The sequence below is a fragment of the Acomys minous genome (assembly GCF_964271855.1).
Source record: "Acomys minous genome assembly, chromosome: 2".
NCBI lineage: Eukaryota > Metazoa > Chordata > Mammalia > Rodentia > Muridae > Acomys > Acomys minous.
Window position 1 is genome coordinate 85,036,060 of NC_140484.1, and position 18,595 is coordinate 85,054,654.

General features: G+C 58.7%; 2 protein-coding genes and 1 long non-coding RNA gene across 4 annotated transcripts; 2 read left to right on the forward strand and 1 right to left on the reverse strand.

Annotated features, from left to right (window-relative positions):
- The first annotated feature begins 723 nt into the window (after positions 1-723).
- Positions 724-5,868, forward strand: PNKP (polynucleotide kinase 3'-phosphatase). 2 transcript variants are annotated; one of them, XM_084771232.1, is made up of 16 exons: positions 724-1,431; positions 1,915-1,961; positions 2,224-2,523; positions 2,901-2,980; positions 3,066-3,123; positions 3,427-3,534; positions 3,691-3,762; positions 4,156-4,204; positions 4,281-4,351; positions 4,466-4,558; positions 4,638-4,734; positions 4,820-4,881; positions 4,976-5,085; positions 5,161-5,248; positions 5,321-5,382; positions 5,462-5,868. In XM_084771232.1, exons 1-16 carry the CDS (start codon positions 1,281-1,283, stop codon positions 5,583-5,585), a joined length of 1,572 nt encoding a protein of 523 aa, XP_084627358.1. In that variant the 5' UTR covers positions 724-1,280; the 3' UTR covers positions 5,586-5,868. The 2 variants fall into 2 exon arrangements, with proteins under 2 accessions (XP_084627358.1, XP_084627359.1); XM_084771233.1 differs by lacking the exon at positions 724-1,431 and adding an exon at positions 1,490-1,679.
- Positions 5,869-6,036: 168 nt separating this feature from the next.
- Positions 6,037-13,374, reverse strand: PTOV1 (PTOV1 extended AT-hook containing adaptor protein). The gene is made up of 12 exons (XM_084771259.1): positions 12,958-13,374; positions 10,956-11,093; positions 10,780-10,862; positions 10,648-10,705; positions 10,336-10,443; positions 8,295-8,450; positions 7,730-7,819; positions 7,580-7,653; positions 7,442-7,499; positions 7,233-7,337; positions 6,484-6,681; positions 6,037-6,398 (listed from the first exon to the last, which is right to left on the reverse strand). Exons 1-12 carry the CDS (start codon positions 13,126-13,128, stop codon positions 6,387-6,389), a joined length of 1,251 nt encoding a protein of 416 aa, XP_084627385.1. The 5' UTR covers positions 13,129-13,374; the 3' UTR covers positions 6,037-6,386.
- Positions 8,685-9,417, forward strand: LOC311591548. The gene is made up of 3 exons (XR_014777127.1): positions 8,685-8,962; positions 9,017-9,248; positions 9,289-9,417. It is a non-coding gene; the product is annotated as an uncharacterized lncRNA (long non-coding RNA).
- Positions 13,375-18,595: the final 5,221 nt, after the last annotated feature.

Genomic DNA, 18,595 nt, shown 5'->3' on the forward strand with positions numbered 1-18,595 from the left:
ACCTTCTATAGAAAACAAATGAAAGCAAAACAACCCCACCAATGCTCGACAGGTGTGGCAGCACTTGCTTATTTTTCGTTTTTGTTTTTGCCCTTTAGAGAACAGGGTTTCTCTGTGTGGCCCTAGTTGCCCCGAAACTCCCTCTGTAGACCAGGCTGGCCTCACACCCAAGAAATCTGCCTGCCTGTGCTTCAGCCATGCTAGGATTAAAGGCGTGCGCCATCTGTAGTCCCGACAGTTCAATCTTAAAACCAATATTTGAGATTCAGAGGCAGGCAGGTCTCTGTAAGTTCGAGGCCAGCTAGGGTGTTGTGGACTAAATGCAAGGAAAAAGAAATCGTCTTGGCTGAAAGATACCCCCAGCTGGGCTTGTGCACAGAATTTGTGCATAGGTGGAGGCGGCTGCAGTAAGGGTCGTCCCCTCGCCTAGGTACCCAGCCATTCCAGACAAGGAGCTACATGCACCTCTGCCCTAATTGCCTGTGGCCTGGGAGGGGCTGGAGGCTATTGGCGAGGAAGTAAGGGGAAGGTGTCTCTGTCTCTCTCTCTCTCTCTCTCTCTCTCTCTCTCTCTCTCTCTCTCTCTCTCTCTCTCTCTCTCTCTCTCTCTCTCTCTCTCTCTCCCTCTCTCTCTCTCTCTCTCTCTCCCTCTCTCTCTCCCTCTCCCTCTCCCCCTCCCCTTCCCTCCCTCCCTGCCCCCCGCCCCCGTATGGCAACTTAAGCCCAATAAACTCGGTGGTTCCCCAGGGTGACCTCTGCTGGGATTGTACTTGAGTTGATCTTTCAGGAGAAGAGGATACATTGTTTAGGTTTTCCACGGGAGAGCGACTTCCTCTTGTGTGGTTGGTTGCTTGGCGGTGGGGGCAGGGTGTCACCATGCAGTCCTGCCTGGCCTGGAGCTCGCTATGCAGCCCAAACTGGCCTTCAACTTACACAGGTGAACACGGCTACATTCTGAGACCCCATCTCAGTAAAACAAGCAAAACCAAGTAGCAAAGCCTAGGGATCAAGTGCCCACGGGTCCGCGCTCCCCCGGCTCCGACAGTCTTTCCACAGTGCTGAGCTTTGGAATAAATTCAGAAGCGACCCGAAGTATAAGCGATCCTCACAATCGACGATCGGAACCGCTGTAGCAGCCCGGGAAACGTCGAGCCCGCCCATGGGCAAGGGGAGGGATTTCCGGGGCGACCCTATTGGGAAAGCAGGACTTCCGGCGGCGGACCGTTGTTGTGTGCCGGGCGAGCTCAGCAGTCAGTCCGTTCCCCCTCGCAGCAAACAGGGATGTCGCAGCTTGGATCCCGGGGCCGCCTGTGGCTGCAGAGCCCCGCCGGGGGAGCCCCCCCTATATTCCTGCCGTTGGATGGCCGAGCTCTAGTCCTTGGTCGGGGCCCCCTGACCCAGGTGACGGACCGGAAGTGCTCCCGAAAGCAAGGTGGGCGAGGAAGTGGATCTGCGGCCGCGAGCGCTGCAGGGGAGCTAAGCTTGTGCTAGATGAAGCCTTAGTTGAGGGACCGAGCGGATCCGGAGATTGTCGCCGTGCGGAGGAGGATGCTCACGGTCGGCCTTACAGATAAAATACCTGTCCCGAGGGCAGCCCAGGTCCATGGCAGTCCTAGGGAATCTGGCCTCTTCAAGTGATGGACCCGGTCCTATTGAGGAAAAACCCGCCTCGGGCCGGGGGTGAGACACATCTGTCATCCAGGCCCTTGGGTGGGAGATGCATGAACACCAGCTCCAGGCCAGCTGCCGGTAGGGAGCGAGTTCTAGGCTATCTTGGGCTACTTGAGGCCCTGTGTTGGGGGAGGGAGGGAGGAAGGAAGAAATTGCCTCTTGCATCAAAAGAGCAAGTTGTAGTCTACAGCTGACCACGCCCCCGCGCGTGATGTAAACCCTGACTCCACCCCCTTACCCTCAGTGGAGCTGATTGCAGACCCTGAGACCCGGACAGTGGCAGTGAAACAGGTACCAGTGTCTCAACGGCGGGTAGCAAGGACTTGGGAGAGGGGCTGGGTGGATCGCGAGCCTTCGAAAGGCTGGTCAGCTTTCCCCTTTTCCACCGGGCCAGACTGGAAGCCTGTATATAACCTTTCAAAGTTGTGATTAGTGGCACGAAGTGACTAGGCGGGAGGAATGCGGGTCTCGCTGGAAATGGGGTATTGGACGTGGTGGGGAGGCGTTCCCTGAGGGGCAGAGCCAACACCAGGCCCTCCTCCTTTCTTTGCAGCTGGGGGTTAACCCATCAACTGTCGGGGTCCAGGAGTTGAAGCCAGGATTGTCCGGCTCTCTGGGCTTGGGGGACATCCTTTATCTGGTTAATGGCCTATACCCCCTGACCCTGCGTTGGGAAGAGATCAGCACACCGGGAACCCAGCCGGAGACTCCTCCAGGCACTCCTCCTGTGGCTACAGAGGAGGGGGAGGACGCTGAGCCTCAGAAAAAGCGGATGCGGAAGTCATCCCCTGGCTGGGAGAGCCTAAAGAACTTACTGGTGTTTACGCCATCTGGAGTGAAACCCCAGGGCAAGGTGAGGCCACCACCACAGCCCAGCATGATTTTGTGTGTACCATATGCACTCAGGAGGCTGCAGAGAGCTTTGGGTGCCTTGGAGTCGTAGTTACTGGCAGTTAGAGCCACCTGATGTATGTGCACTAACCACTGAGTCATCCCTCCAGCTCTCCCAGCAAATCCCTCTGCTCTTTCCAAGGAGATGCTCAGGGAGGAAAGGCAGGTGAGACACTGGTCCCCATTAAGGACTGCAAAGCAGGGAGTGCAGGACACAGGATCAGTGAGCTACTGCACTGCATCCTCCCCTACCTCAGTCGTGCACACTCTGTGAGCCCAGTACCAAAAGGCTGGGGTCAGAGATGACGGTAATGCTGTCCCTGTTATTGGTGCTACCAGGTGGCTGCCTTTGACCTAGATGGGACCCTCATCACCACCCGCTCTGGAAAGGTCTTCCCCACTAGCCCTAGTGACTGGAGGTGAGGTGGGACATGGGAAGAGGCTGGGACGAGAGCCCGGAGTCCTTTAGGCTACATGTCACCCGCTGCTTCTCACCAACCTTAGGATTCTGTACCCAGAGATTCCAAAGAAGCTGCAGGAGCTGGATGCTGAGGGCTACAAGGTAATGCTGGTGTGCGTGCGTGGGTGTGTGCTGGGCTCCAAGGGCTACAGGGTGTGGGGGCCTGTGCTGTGTGTGCATGGACAAGTGTGTGCATGTGCGCGCGCATGGATGTGTGTGTGTGTGTGTGCATGGACATGTGTCAGTGTGGGCATGTGTGTAAATGGACAGGTGTTGGTGTGGGTGTTGTCTGTGTGTGTGTGTGTGTGCGCGCGCGCGCGCGCGTGTGCGTGTGCGTGTGTGTGCGTGCGTGTGTGCGCGCGCGCAGTGGTGAGGGAGCTCCAGTGTGTGCTTGTCCATCCCCAGCTGGTTATCTTCACCAACCAAATGGGCATTGGGCGAGGGAAGCTGCCAGCTGAGGTGTTCAAGGCCAAGGTGGAGGCTGTGTTGGTGAAGCTGGGGGTCCCATTTCAGGTATCGCCAGAAGGGACACTTAGGGGTTATACGGTACCCAGAGGGTGCATGCCAGGGTGTGGGGTGGAAGCCTTGACCGGGGGCCATGCTGACAGAAACTGTCCTCGGAGATCCCAAGGGGGCACTAAGGACACTGTGGCCTGGCCACCTCCATAGGTGCTGGTGGCAACGCATGCAGGTCTAAACCGAAAACCAGTGAGTGGCATGTGGGACCATCTGCAGGAGCAGGTGAGCGCCCTCCGGCCTCCTATGCTGACCTCACCACACAGGTGGCCACTATGAATGCCTAGAGGTGCGGGGGTGGGGGTGGGGTCGGGGAGCCAGGTCCAGCCTCTGCAAGGTCTGAGGCAGTGTTAGGTAATCAGAGATGCTCAGGGTTGAGGGGGAAAGCCTAGTGGGTATCAGGGACACAGGAAACAGAATGAGAAGGAAGTCGCCCATGGGTAGGAGCACGCAGATGCAGGAAAGCGGATCTTCAGGCCTCAAGGGGGAAGAGCGGGGAGTAAGGGCTGTGGGGTGTGCGCCCTCTAGAAGCCACAGCAGGTGGGACACTCAGAGCAATGCCCTCTTTATATATGGTCCAGCCACCTCCGCTGCTGTCTTCTCTGCCTCTCCTTGCAGGCCAATGAGGGCGTGTCCATTTCCACCAGGGACAGTGTCTTCGTGGGAGGTAAGAGGCACAGGCTTTTGGGGGCATCAGAAACCCTCTCAGCTCAGCGGTGGACAGGATTGTGCTCCCTTTACAGATGCAGCAGGCCGCCCAGCCCACTGGGCCCCAGGGAAGAAGAAGAAAGACTTTTCCTGTGCAGACCGCCTCGTAAGCCTGGGGTCTGTCCCCCTAAACCCTCCTCTGCCACACCGCCTCATAAGCCTGGTGTCTGTCCCCCCTAAACCCACCTCTGAACCCTTCTGACCTCTGCTTCCCCCCCAGTTTGCCCTTAACGTTGGCCTGCCTTTTGCCACCCCTGAAGAGTTCTTCCTTAAGTGGCCAGCAGCCCGCTTTGAGCTCCCAGCCTTCGACCCGGTGAGACCCAAAGGGAAAAGGGGTGAGGAGCCCCTGACTAGCTCCCTGGGCTCACACCCCCATTTTGTTCCCCTGCCAGAGGACCATCTCCAGTGCTGGGCCCCTGTACCTCCCAGAATCCAGCCTCCTCCTGAGCCCCAACCCAGAGGTGGTGGTCGCAGTAGGATTCCCTGGGGGTGAGAAGCCTCAGCCCGGCCCCTGGCTCCCCCAGACTCCCCCTGGGCTCCCGGGCACTAGCTGATGGCTTACACTGCCCCACAGCCGGCAAGTCCACCTTCATGCAGGAGCACCTGGTGTCTGCAGGATATGTCCATGTGAACAGAGTGAGGGGCTGCACCCCACCTTCCTGCAGTGCTTTTCCAGGGTTGGGGGTGGGGGCTTCCCCAGACCGACTGTGACCTGCCCTGGGTCCCACAGGACATGTTGGGCTCGTGGCAGCGCTGTGTGAGCTCATGCCAGGCAGCACTGAGGCAGGGGAAGCGAGTCGTGATTGACAACACCAACCCGGATGTCCCAAGTCGGGCTAGGTACTGGGACCCTATGGCGGGGGTGGGGGGCACCAAGTGTGCTAGGTGGCAGTGACGGCAGCGTCGCCTCCACAGGTACATCCAGTGCGCCAAAGATGCAGGTGTGCCCTGTCGCTGCTTCAACTTCTGTGCCACGCTGGAGCAGGCTCGCCACAACAACAGGGTGAGCCACACCTTCCGGCCCCGCCCTGCCTGCCCCCTCGCCCCAGGCCTTCTGACTTGTGTCTTTTTACAGTTCCGAGAAATGACGGACCCCTCGCATGCGCCAGTGTCAGACATGGTCATGTTCAGCTACAGGTCCAGGGGTTCTGGGGGGCTGGAGGGTCCAGGGGGTGGGTTGCAGAGCCTCACCACCTCACCCCACCCCATCCCACAGGAAGCAGTTTGAGCCACCCACGCTGGCTGAGGGCTTCCTGGAGATCCTTCAGATTCCGTTCCGGCTAAGGGCGCATCTGGACCCTGCGCTGCAGCGACTGTACAGCCAGTTTCTGGAGGGCTGAGCCCACAGTAAACGCTGCCACTGCTCTGCTCGGCCACCTCGCTGGGGTGGGAGGCAAAGCGGGTGCCGTGGTGGTCTGCACTGAGCTTGGGCTTCCCAAAGGGGCTTTCGTGCAGCCAGCACACCTGGCCTGGGGATGTGGGCAGCCACGGGGGAAACAGTGACCTGACTCATCAGTCAATGAGAGGTTATCCAAACCCAGCTGTGGGACACTGGACCTGAGACTGGAGTCTCAGAATGTTGTATCTGACCAGGTGCAGCAGATTATAAACGTGTCAAAGAAAGGCCTCGTGTGCATTAACTGTAGCCTGACCTACTTGCAGAGATGGTCCAATACCACAGGTCCCCCAAACTGCCAGGTTTAGCAGCCCTCTACTTGGGGGTGGACCCTCACTATGTGACCTGGAGACATAACCACCTTGTACTGAAGACAGAATTAGGAGGGGATAACATGTGGGTTAAAAGGCTTTATTAGGGAAACATACAGGGGCAAAGACCATCCTTGGGAGACCTCAGGACGCTGTCCTCCAGGTTGCTGGGCAGGTACAGTTCCCAGAAGCCCCTGCTCAGAAGCATCTGACCTGGGAGGCAGTGGGAGGGTGGCTTCTACTAGTGAAACTGCACCCTACCCCCTACGCTGTGGCCCTGGTATCCGTCCCTATGCCAGGAGGCAGTGCCTCATGCAGTGGTCTCCTTAAGGCCAGGGCCACCCTGCTGCTGCTTCCCACAAACGCAAGTGCTGCTCACCAGTCTCCACTGGGGCCTCGCCTGGGACTGTGGCCCGCCCAGCCTGGGGAGTCCACTAGCCACCCATCTGCAGAGAAAGAAGCCAGACAAGTTCAGAAGAGGGCACCCAGTGGCCGGGCCCAGGGGTGCATGCCCAGCAGAGCCAGCCTCACCCCTCGCTGCTGTTGCTCCTGCTCCAGACTTCGCTGTAGGACCTGCTGCTGGTTGGCGATGACACGACGGATGCCATTGACAAAGTTGCTCTGGTCGTGCGGGATAAGGCCGATGAAGATCTTTTTCTCCGAGGAGTACAGGAGCATGAGGACGCGCACCTCACAGGAGGCCTTGTAGGAGAAGTGCACGCAGCCCGCCTGATGGCGGCCCAAGTCAGACACACACTCAACCACACGCCATAAGCCACATCTGGGAACAGCTGTGCCCAAGCCTAAGGGCTCCCTTATGGCAGGTCCCACACTGTCAGGTGGTGGCCCCACTCCTTACACTGGAGACTCAGACCCTGACTATGTAACAGGATCAGTGACCAAGGGCTCCCCAAGGTCCTGAGGTACCCCCTCACTAGTTCCAGCACTGGGATCACCTACTTAGAGAGAAAATAAAGCCCCAGAGCTGGTGGATCTGGATCTTGGGGGCTCAGACCTCCCAAATTCCCCAGGGAATTCTGGACCAAGCAGAAGTGCATGCCATGGTTGGCAGTCTGGCACCCAGCTGGGGACGCTCTCTGGTATAAAGTCTCCATGTGCTGACAACAAGCCTGGGGCCTCAGCTCTCCCATGAAGGCAAGAGGGCTGGGTGGAACCGAACATGCAAACACGGAAGATGCCCTGCTGCAGCAGGCACAGGCCCCACCACAGCATCCACAAGTAGCTGCACTGGTCTGCCTCTCCCCGCTGCCTCCACTCACAAAGCCGTTGTCCATGATGCGGCACAGGCTCTTCAGGGTCTCCATGTCCTTGGTGAAGTGGAACTGCACCAGGCGTGAGTTCCGGAACAGCGGCACCAGCGTGGTCTGTGGGGAGAGGCCCACAGCGCCGTGGAGCCCTGGCCGCCTGCGCACCGGCTCGCCACGGGGTCATCTTCCCGCCCCCAGCCTGGGGTCCCCTGCACCCTCACCAGCAACTGCTGAGGAATGAGTTGCATGAAGAGCTTCCGTGGCCACTGATCCGTCCTCCTGCCACACGAGACAGTGACTGTCAGTCAGTCAGGGCCTCCCCAGGGCCTGCACTGCCCACCCCACCTCACCCCACTCACAGGATCTCCCCTTGGTTCACGTAGATGTGGGACGGCAGCCACCGCTTGGACCGGCTGTTGGGCTCAGGCCTGGGCTTTGGGGCAGAGCGAGAGAGCACTTCAGCGGAGGGCAGCACAGGGCCACCAGCCCACACAGCCCCCGCAGCTCACCTCCTGCCACTCCATGACACCGCTCCATGCCAGGAATTTGTTGTTGACGATCTGAACAGGTCCAGAGTGCACGCCTCCAGGGCCCACGGCCTGTGGGACAGGACACCACCATACTGCCAGCAGCTTCAACTCAAGGCTTTCTAACTAGCTGGCTGCAGCCCTGACTTCGACCCCAGTGGGCCGAAGACTGATCCTGCTTTCACTGCCAACTAACTGTATGTGCATCCAAGTGGCCCAGACAAGGCTCAGGCCCTGGGTGGTGCAGAGGCCCCTAGCTACCTAAGCAGCTAGCAGGCCTCTGAGAAGGATCCCTAACATCTTGCAGACCCATGGTTACCTTCCAGAGGCCAAACCTGCCAGCCCCCTCCTGTGCTACCAAGGCCTCTACACCAGGACCCATACCCTTCGAAGCCTTCCTCATCAAACCCCGTGTGGGTGTGTCACTGCCTCCTCCCAGCTCCCCTGCTGCTCCCCACGCCTGCCTTCACATCACACCCTACACCAGGCACACGCAGTCGGTCTACCAGCTGCGGGGCCAGGGCCAGGCTGCACTCAGCTGGCACACCTGTTTGCGGGTGGTGATGACCTGCCGTATGGCGTTGACGAAGCCGCTCTGGTCGTAGGGGATGAGGCCCATGAAGATCTTCTTCTTGGACGAGTACAGGAGCATGAGCACGCGCACCTCGCAAGGAGAAATGTGGGGGAAGAGCATACAGCCCGCCTGTGGGGACAGGGCTGCCGGTCAGGGCCTGAGCCTCCTCACTGTGAGGACAGGGCTGCCGGTCAGGGCCTGAGCCTCCTCACTGTGGGGACAGGGCTGCAGGACAGGGCCTGAGCCTCCTCACTGTGAGGACAGGGCTGCCGGTCAGGGCCTGAGTCTCCTCACTGTGGGGACAGGGCTGCAGGTCAGGGCCTGAGCCTCCTCACTGTGGGGACAGGGCTGCAGGACAGGGCCTGAGCCTCCTCACTGTGGGGACAGGGCTGCAGGTCAGGGCCTGAGCCTCCTCACTGTGGGGACAGGGCTGCCGGTCAGGGCCTGAGTCTCCTCACTGTGAGGACAGGGCTGCAGGTCAGGGCCTGAGCCTCCTCACTGTGGGGACAGGGCTGCAGGTCAGGGCCTGAGCCTCCTCACTGTGGGGACAGGGCTGCCGGTCAGGGCCTGAGCCTCCTCACTGTGGGGACAGGGCTGCAGGTCAGGGCCTGAGCCTCCTCACTGTGAGGACAGGGCTGCAGGTCACGGCCTAAGCCTCCTCACTGTGGGGACAGGGCTGCCGGTCAGGGCCTGAGCCTCCTCACTGTGGGGACAGGGCTGCCGGTCAGGGCCTGAGTCTCCTCACTGTGAGGACAGGGCTGCAGGTCAGGGCCTGAGTCTCCTCACTGTGAGGACAGGGCTGCAGGTCACGGCCTGAGCCTCCTCACTGTGGGGACAGGGCTGCCGGTCAGGGCCTGAGCCTCCTCACTGTGGGACAGGGCTGCCGGTCAGGGCCTGAGTCTCCTCACTGTGAGGACAGGGCTGCAGGTCACGGCCTGAGCCTCTGCCTGTGGGGACAGGGCTGCAGGTCACGGCCTAAGCCTCCTCACTGAGAATCTGTCTCTGCTTGGAGGCCCAGACTTGCCCAAGCACAGCTCAAGCAAGGCTTTCCCAAGAGCAGGCAAACCACTCTGTGTACCTTAGCCCCCGATGACTGATGTCCAGGACAAGGGACAGCGGGGGAATCAAGGCCCCTGTGTAGCTGTGCCCCTCCCTTCTCTGCTGAGCAGCCCCTGCCCTCATTCGCTCTGGTTCCCAGCACCCACGAGGCAGTTCGCAGCCCCAGGCACACACACGACACACGCACCACAAGTTAAAGAAAGAAAGAAAGAAAATCAATCCTTAAGTTTTTAGAGAGCAGGTGGCAGGCCAGGCTGCTGTGCCACCCCAAACAAGCCACTTCCCATCCTAGGATCCCAGTTTCCCCATCTGTGAGAGAGCAACAGCGTGGTGACCGCGACAGGGCTATGACTAGGTCCCTCCTCAGTGGGAGGATGGCTACCTGCAGGCTTCCCTGTCCTGAGCCGGGGCGCGGGGGCACCCACACCTCACTGGCCAGCCTTCTGGACTAATTCTCCGGACCCCAGGCCCAGGTCTGGGATACTGCCCCAGACAAACTGCTGCTGGCACCAGGTTGCAGCCAAAGGGACAGTTCTTTGGAGGTGACAGCTCTTTGGAGGTGGTCAAGTGGGAGGGGAGGTCCCAGCCTCAGGCAGAGCTGGGCACGAGGAGTCTGGAGTCCAGTCCTCTGCGTGCATGAGCGGCTGACTTCCTCCCATCCTGTACCACCTGCTGCAGTCCAGTGACCTCAGACTGGGTCCACGACCATAGAGGCTGGCCACCAGGTGACACCGCCCTGCCCTCCCCAAACACATGGGCCCTGAGAAGCAAAGCCTGGGCTCCAGTTGACAGGCAGTGGACGGGAGCGGTGTGGACTCTGGCCAGCCCGAAGGCGCCTATGCCTGTTGCTTCACAGCCCCACCAAAGTCCTAGGGTGACCACTCAAGGGGCGCGGGAAGACTCCTGTTACAGGGCAGAACTAGGTCCCACCCCACGGCCCCCCACTCCCACTCACGAAGCCGTTGCCCATGATGCGGCAGAGGCCCTTCAGGGAGTCACAGTCTCTGTTGGTGAAGTGGAACTGGGCCAGCTGGGAGTTTCGGAACAGGGGGCCCAGCGTGGTCTGTGGGTGACAAGGGGAGCCACTGATCACAGTGAGGCAAGTGTGGGGAGACCCTGGGGGGTGGGGGTGGGGGGACGTTAACTTCTGGGGCTGGGGCCAGGGCTTGGGTCATGGGGGCGGGGCCAGGGCTTGGGTCATGGGGGCGGGGCCAGGCTTGGGGGCGGGGCCAGGCTTGGGGGCGGGCCACAGCCCCATGGGTCTCACCAGCAGCTGCTGCGGGATGAGCTGCATGATCAACTTCTGGGGCCACTGGTCCGTCTCCCTGCAGTAGGGGGTGCATCAGAAGCCATTCCCTGCATCCTAGGCCGCCCCGGGGCTGCCCACTCCCACACTCACAGGTTCTCGCCCCTGTTCACGTAGGCCTGGCAGGGCAGCGTGCGCTTCAGCTTTGCTGTGGAGTCCGAGAAGGGTCTCCGCTTCTGCGGGAGGGAGGGGGCGGGGAGGACTCAGCACAGTGCCCAGGCCACCCACACCCTACACTGACTCAGGGGTTTGGGGGGGGGCAGGCTCACCTCCTGCCACTCCAGCACGCCACTCCAGGCCAGCAGCTTGTTGCCGAGTCGGTGTTCATTCACTGCGAGTCCCCCAAGAGACAGCCCAGGCGACGAGGGCCCAATAGGCCCCAGGGCCCCAAAGACTCGAGCACCTTCCTGCCGCAGAGGGGAGAATCCTCATGTCATCCATGTTGGGCCACCCCAACGCTGACATCCTCAGGTGCCGACCCAGGGCCCTGACACACACTCCAGGCCCCAGTCTCTTCCCTCGCAGCCAAGGCCTCAAAGCTGGCTATCCTGGACACCCCCTTAGAGCAATCTGCCAGAAACCTGTGGGCAGCATCCCAGTGCTCAGGGCTGTACCCTAAGGCCACTGTTCCCCCCACCCCACCCTAGAGGGAGCGTCCCACAAATGGTGGCCTTCCCTGAGGACCAAGGAGGCAGGGACCAGAAACCAAGTAAAAAGAGCATCCTGGAGGAAAATAGGGAGACTGGAGGGAGCCCAGAGGCTACCGTGCACCAAATTACTGGACCTGACCGAGGGTGCCAAGCAAAGCCACAGTATGTCCCCTCCCCCAGGCTGCAAGCTAAACTCTCTTCGGCCAAGCATTTCAAAGGAAACAAAACAACTGGCCTCCTGGACAGCCTTTGAACAGTCTGAACTGTGTGTGCCTCCAGGTCAGAGACCCTCTGATAAGCATCAGTGCTGACGCGGCGCATTGCTAAGCACCCTGCGTGATGACAAACCAGAGTGTCCTCCCGGCGTCTTAAGCAGCAGAACAGGCTAGGTCCTCACTTATCCCTGCTGCGGGGCCTTCCTGATGAACACAGCCCTGTAGCACCAAGCCTTCGGGATTGAGGCCAACAGGCACCGAGGCTGCCTGGCCTGCACGTGCCTTGAGACAAAAACCACAAGCGGCCACACGAGGCTGCGTGTGAACCAAACAACACAGCCAGGCCTAAGTGAAAATCAGGTAAACACACTTAGGGACCCAAACAGAATCCCACTCTATTCAAGTGTGGGGTGGGGATAACCATCGAGATGACGTGTTTGCCTGCACCCACACGAACACCTGTATGCCCACAAAAGCAGGGGGACACACTAGGAAGCGCGGCGGCGGCTCCCAAGTTATGTACACGTCCCCGCATGCCTGAGCTGCTGCATACTGAATGGCAAAACGAAGTCGTATTTGTGTGGAAGAAACGCATCTGGACCCTAGGAGCAGCGTCAAACACCGAGGGAAAGCTTCAGGCTACTGCGAGGGGTGTGTCTGCGTTCCTCAGGTGATCCAAGAGGCCGACCCGCCTTAGCTCCGCTGGGGGCAGCGTCGTCACAGGGTACAGAAGTGGTCTGAGTCAAGCCAGCTCTCCACAGGCCAAGCATGCGCAGGTGTGGCCGCAAGTCAACCATCACAATAGGCAGATTAGTTGCCCAAAGAAAACCTCAACGTCTCTAGAAAGTGCGCGCACGTTTCCAGTGTGGACAAAGAGGTGACAGCTCCATTAACTACAGGGCTGAATGTTTGTTTACTTTAAGCCTTAAGGTCTGGGCTCACCGCGGGGCGGACATGCAAATAGAGGGACTGTCCACAGTCAACATCTGGCCCCGGTGGTGGGGGACGACGACAACGCCCCCGCGAGCAACAGCTGGGTGCGCGTGTACACGCCGGGCTCCTCCGCCGGCCGCCTCGCGTATTTCCAGACCCGGAGGCCGGCCGAGGAGCAACTTTGCAACTGGGAAACACAAGCATGCACCCCAGGCGCCCCCCGCGCGCGCGTGTGCAGCCGCCGCGCGGTCAGCAGTAATCCGAACCCGCCCCGCCTCCGTACCCCGCCCCCCGCCCAGCCCGCCGCGCAACAAAGGGGTGAGCCCGGAGCGGACCGAGGGCTGATCCAGGACCCCGGGTGCGCCCTCCCGCCGGAGGCCTGTGGGTGCCGTGGACAAAGGCACCCGCCAGGGGAGGGGCGGCGGGGCGGGGCGTGCGTGGAAGGCTCTGGAAGCAGGCCGGGGGGGACTCACCATGGGAGGGGCCGAGCGGGCCCGGATCCGCGGCGGCTGCGGGCCTCGGGGGACAGCGGGCCAGGAACGCGAGCGCACGGCGCGCACGACCAGAGGCCGCGGTGGCCGGCCGCGACCTCCGAGGGGGCCCCCGGCACCGGAGCGGTGCGGGGCACGGCGCGGGCGGACCATGGCGGGCGGGAGGCCGCGGGCCTCACGGGGGGCGGGGGAGGGGGGAGCTGCGGGTCCGCCGACCGACGGGCACGGGCGCGCGGCTTCGGGAAGACGCGGAGCGGGACCGCGGCGGGGGACGCGCCGCTGAGGGGTCGCCGCGGCCGAACCACTGCGGCGGACGGGGGAGCCCGGCGCCAACCAACGCGAGGCTGGGGGCGGGGGGAGCTGGCGCCTACCAACGTGGAAGAGAAGGGGGAGCCGGGAGCCGACCGACGCCCGGGGAGAAGTGGAGCGGACGCCAACCAATGGACTCCGGAGAGGCAGGGCCAGCGGTGACGAACGCTGCCGGAGGACCTGAGGGGGTGTGGCTGGGGCGCACCAAGAAGGTCAGCGAGGGAGGATTTCAGACTTGGAACTGACCAGAGGGAAAAACTGTTCCTCTGAGCTAGGGTTGATGGTACAGCACCAAGTCGTCATTGCTGGAGGGACAGAAGGCGGTAGACGGGATCATGGGCGGCGCGACGGCGCCTACCAATAGGCGGACGGGTAGCTGAAGGAAGCGGGCGTCCTCGCATCTCGGAGGCGGTGAGGTGGCAAGGTACTGGGAATACAACTCCCGGCTGGCCTCGCGCGGCCTGGGAGTGACCAAGAGGCCAGGCCTAGCTGCACGTCCATTTGCCCAGGGTCCGCCCACTGTCCCCTGCGCCTCCCAGCAGTTGCCTCTGCCAAATCACTCACTGTCGAGATATGAAAGGACTGTGCTACGGTACTTCTTGCTTCGGTTTGTTTTTCGCCTGTGATATTGTCCAGCCTGAGAGTGCCTGAGCAAGTGCTTGGCGTTGTAGGGCCCTGGCTGACCTCTAAGTCCAGGGCCTCCCGTATTCACACCTTTATTAGAGGTGTGCACTACCACACTTGGCTGTCGAGTTATCTATATATAGGCTACTGAGATTTGAATTTATAGCCTCTTGCGGGCTATACGTTCTCCCCTGCCATCTTTCAAACAAGAAAACCTGTTTGTACTCTACCCTGTTCTGCCTGGCCGATCAGCACACTACTTTGACCAAATTGTATCAGGCCCCTCACAGCACTTAAACCACAAGCTCTGATGTCTGTCAGCTGGAACAAATGCCCTGGGCAGTAGGCTGGCTTTATTTAATCCCGTGTTTTATAATTGACAAAAAGATAAGCTGGAAGGTAGCGGCAATCAGAGGGCTTAGCTGGTAAAGGTCCCTGACTCCCGTCCAGCCTGACAGCCTGGTTCCATCGCTCTAACCCACACGGTGGGAGGAGCCAGCCGACCTCTGCCAAGTGCTCCCTGAGCCCCTACACAAGTCCCGCGGCACATCTGCACACAGATGATAATTCAAGAGTACACTTACTAACTTAGCATGATGGCCTCGTCTCAAAATACATGAGAACAGAGCCGGGCATGGTGGCGCAAGCCTTAAATCCCAGCACTTAAGTCAGGCGGCTCACTGTGAGTTCAAGGCCAGCCTGGTCTACAAAGTGAGCCCAGAGCAGTGAAGACTACACAGAGAAACCCTGTCTGGAAGAGAGAGAGAGAGAGAGAGAGAGAGAGAGAGAGAGAGAGAGAGAGAGAGAGAGAGAGAGAACACCCAGGAGCAGTGATACACAGCTTTAATCAAAAGGAAGAAGATCGGGAATTCAAGGTCATCCTCAGCAACGTAGGCAGAGTGGAGCCAGCCTGGACTTCACGAGACTGAACAGCAACAAAACTAACCAACCTAGGCAGAGCCCAAGGCTGCATGGTGGGGGGCAGGAGGGCGGCAAATGCCGTGTGAAGCTGAAGTTAACAGATCTTCCAGAGGGCCACCCACTAAAGCAGGAAAGTCAGACTACAGAACAGGCAGGACCAAGGGATTTTGTTTTTCCAGACCCGACTTCTCAGCCTTGGCTGTCCTGGAAGACCTGCTCCGTAGACCAGCCTGGCCTCGAACTCACAGAGATCCACCCACCTCTGCCTCCTGAGTGCTGGGATTAAAGGAGTGTGTCACCGACGCCCTGCCCACAACCCACTTATTAATCCTTGCAAGTTTGTGGTCATCCAGGGCTACACATATGAAAAACTTTCAAAACAGGGAGACGCTGGAGAGATGGTTCAGCTACTAATATGTATTACTGTTCAGAGTACTCAGCATTTTTGTTTGCTTGGATTTTGGTTTTTTTTTTTCAAGACAGGGCTTCTCTGTGTAGCCTCGGCTGTCCTAAACTCACTTTGTAGACCAGGCTGGCTTTGAACTCTGAGCTCCACCTGCCTCTGCCTGCCGGGTGCTGGGATTCCAGGTGTGCTCCCAGTTCAGAGTACCCAGGTTTGATTCCCAGCATCCACACGTCCTTGTAATTCCAGTTCCATGGGATCACATACCCGCTTCCGGCTTCCACAGGCACCAGGCGAAACACTCACAAACATAAAATGAAATGTTTAAAATAATTTTTTTTTAAAGCAAGGGAAAACCAGATGTTGTGGCACGTGGTTTTAATGACTTGGGAGGCAGAGGCAGGCAAGCAGCCCCGAGTTCAAGGCCTATAATCCCAGCAGTTGAGGGGTGGGGGTGGGAAGCTTAATTCAAGGTCATCCTCTACACGTAGAGTTTTGAGGCCAGCCCAAACTACCTAAGTCTGTCTCAAGGGGGCTGGAGAGATGGCTCAGAGGTCAAGAGCACTGACTGCTCTTGCAGAGGTCCTGAGTTCAATTCCCAGCAACCGCATGGTGGCTCATAGCCGTCTATAATGAGACCTGGCGCCCTCTTCTGGCCTGCAGGCGTACATGCAGGCAGAGCACTGTATATATAATAAATAAATCTTACAAAAAAAAAAACTGTCTCAAAAGAAAAAAGGGGTCTTGCCATGGAAATTGTGCAGTCCTGGATGGACGAGAGTAAATTAGATTACACAACCTGTGCTATGTGTGGACACAAACTGGGTCACTCTGTCCCTGCAGCAACGGCCTTGAGGAACAAGCAGCAAAGGCAAGTACAACCAGCTGCCAGCGAGAATACAGCCTGGATTAAGGCCAGATGACCAATGGGTGTTTGAAGACTCCACCTGCAGTTAAGCAGTTACAAGCACCCCAGAGCCCCACTGCTAACTTGTCTGAGCACCCCTCAGCAGCAGCGGCGAGGAGAGCCTGACCTGCATCTCCCCGCGTCCCCTGCTCCAGCCCTCATGGTTCCTAGCCAGCCTCGCTGCTCTAATCAGAACCCTAAAACAAAGACTGAGGAAGATGTCGTCCTCCTCACATCCTCCTGCCTCATCTTCACAAGTGTTAAGTACAAGCCAGCATCGCCACGACAGCCTAGTTTCCCCTGTATTCAGCTTCTTTAACTCCTAAGGGCTTTTCAGGGGCTGGCACTATGGCCAGCTGGTAAAGGTGCTGGCTGCCAAACCCCAGTTGGATGCCCTGGACCCTTCAGACCTCCACACGGGCATCTTGGCGCCCATGCAGGACATGAACACAGCAGTGAACCAAAGACCCTGCCGTGTCACATTTCTACCTTGCCGCTGCCAGGACCACAAGTCACCTGGCAACTTCTGGCCACGACTCTATCCCTTCCAAAGCCCCAGCAGGTCATGAGCCTTCTAATCAGTGTGTGACATGTCCTAAAGGAAAAAATGCACCTGCTGATCTGATAGGGGTCACCATCCCTACAGCCTACCCCAGATCCTGGGACCCAGAACAAATCTGCCTTTCCACAGGTATGCCCTAGGGAGCTGGTACCTGGTCATACCAGCTTGTATTTTATTTTTCTTCAAAAAGGAACACTAGACAGGTGGTGTATGCCTTTAATTCCAGCACTCAGGAGGCAGAGGCAAGTAGATCTCTGAGTTTGAGGCCAGCCTGGTTTATGGAGCAAGAAAAAAAGAAAAGGGGGGGGGGGATGATAATAAATAATACCTCCCAAACACCTCAAGAGCCACAAACTTGACAGTTGCTAGCCACATCTTGATGTGGGCCTGAGGCAGGTAGAAGTTGAGACAGTGTACAAGCAGCTCGAAACTACACACTATGCCTCACTGGGGGACACTCGCAGGGGCTCTCCACTGAGCCACGCCCCTAGCCTGAGACCTGAAGTAAGAGAAGGTGAGATATGAAAAGGCTGTCATTTTTGTCTCCTCCCCCCCTTCTTTCTAAAAAAGTATATTTGTTGGCTCAGGACTTTCCGACAACAGGAAAAGGTTTTAGAGACGTGGTGTACCTTGAAACAAACATTCCTTAAATACCCCTTGGCTTCTTGTTTCTGAGACAAGGTCTCCTTGGTTGGCCTGGAACTATGCAGACACGCCTACAGGTAATACAGATAATTTTAAAAAACACTACTCCCCTGCCTCCCTTCCTCCTCCTTCGCTTGTCTAAACCATGGCCCTCCCAGGCTGGCTGCAGTAGGAGCTAAGTGGTTGGTTTGAGCTTTGCTTCGTGTGTGTATGGTCAGGGACCACAGTTCCCAGCTCCCGAGTGCTATGTGACAGCATGGGACAGGGCAATACCGACATGCGGAAGGGTCAGGCTGAGGCGGCAGCCTGTTGAGTGGCGGAGGACAAGACTGTGCCTCAACCATTGTTTTTTCTGTGTGTGCGTGTGCGTGTGCGTGTGTGTGTGTGTGTGTGTGTGTGTGTGTGTGTGTGCAGGTGTCCTTGGAGGCTAGAGGAGTCAGCCCCTCCTGGAACTGAAGTCACAAGTGTTTGTCAGTCACGTGATGTGGGTGCTGGGAACTGAACCCTGCAGACGCAGTACCCACTTGTTTTGTTTTTTATGGTTTTTTGAGACAGGGTTTCTCTGTGTAGCCTTGACTGTCCCGGACTCACTTTGTAGACCAGGCTGGCCTCGAACTCACAGGGGTCCACCTGCCTCTTCCTCCCGAGCGCTGGGATTAAAGGCGTGCGCCACCACGCCCAGTTTGCAGGACCCACTCTTAACGCCCAGCCCTTTCTCCAGCCCACCATTCTTTTATCTGCTTTTTAAAACTTGTTTCCTCCCCCAAGACATGGTTTCTCTGTGTAGCCCTGGCTGACCTGGAACTCACTCTAGACCAGGCTGGACTCGAACTCAAGAGAGTCCCCCTGCCTCTGCCCCCCAAGTGCTGGGACTAAAGGTGTGCGCCACCACAGCCAGGCTCACCACAACCACTCTTAATTTGTTTGGAGAGCCAACCCATGTTTCCCTAGAACTGCTGCCTGGTGCCTCCCTGGCTCTCCTACTGATGACTCAGTTCACCCTCACAAAACCTGACTGCTGCTTCCAGCTTCCTGCTCCCTGCCCACGCCTCACGCGTGGGTCTCCACCGAGGCTACGTCCTGGCTCCAGAGTCTCCTCCTTCCAGAGGTCACAAAATGGTGGCCTAATGAGACCCACAGCAGATTTTGTTTGGTCCTCAGTGTGTGTGGTTTACTTTGAAGGCCACCAGACGGGGCAGCATGCTGCAGGTTCGCCACAGTCCCTAGCACCATGTCTCAGAGCCACGGG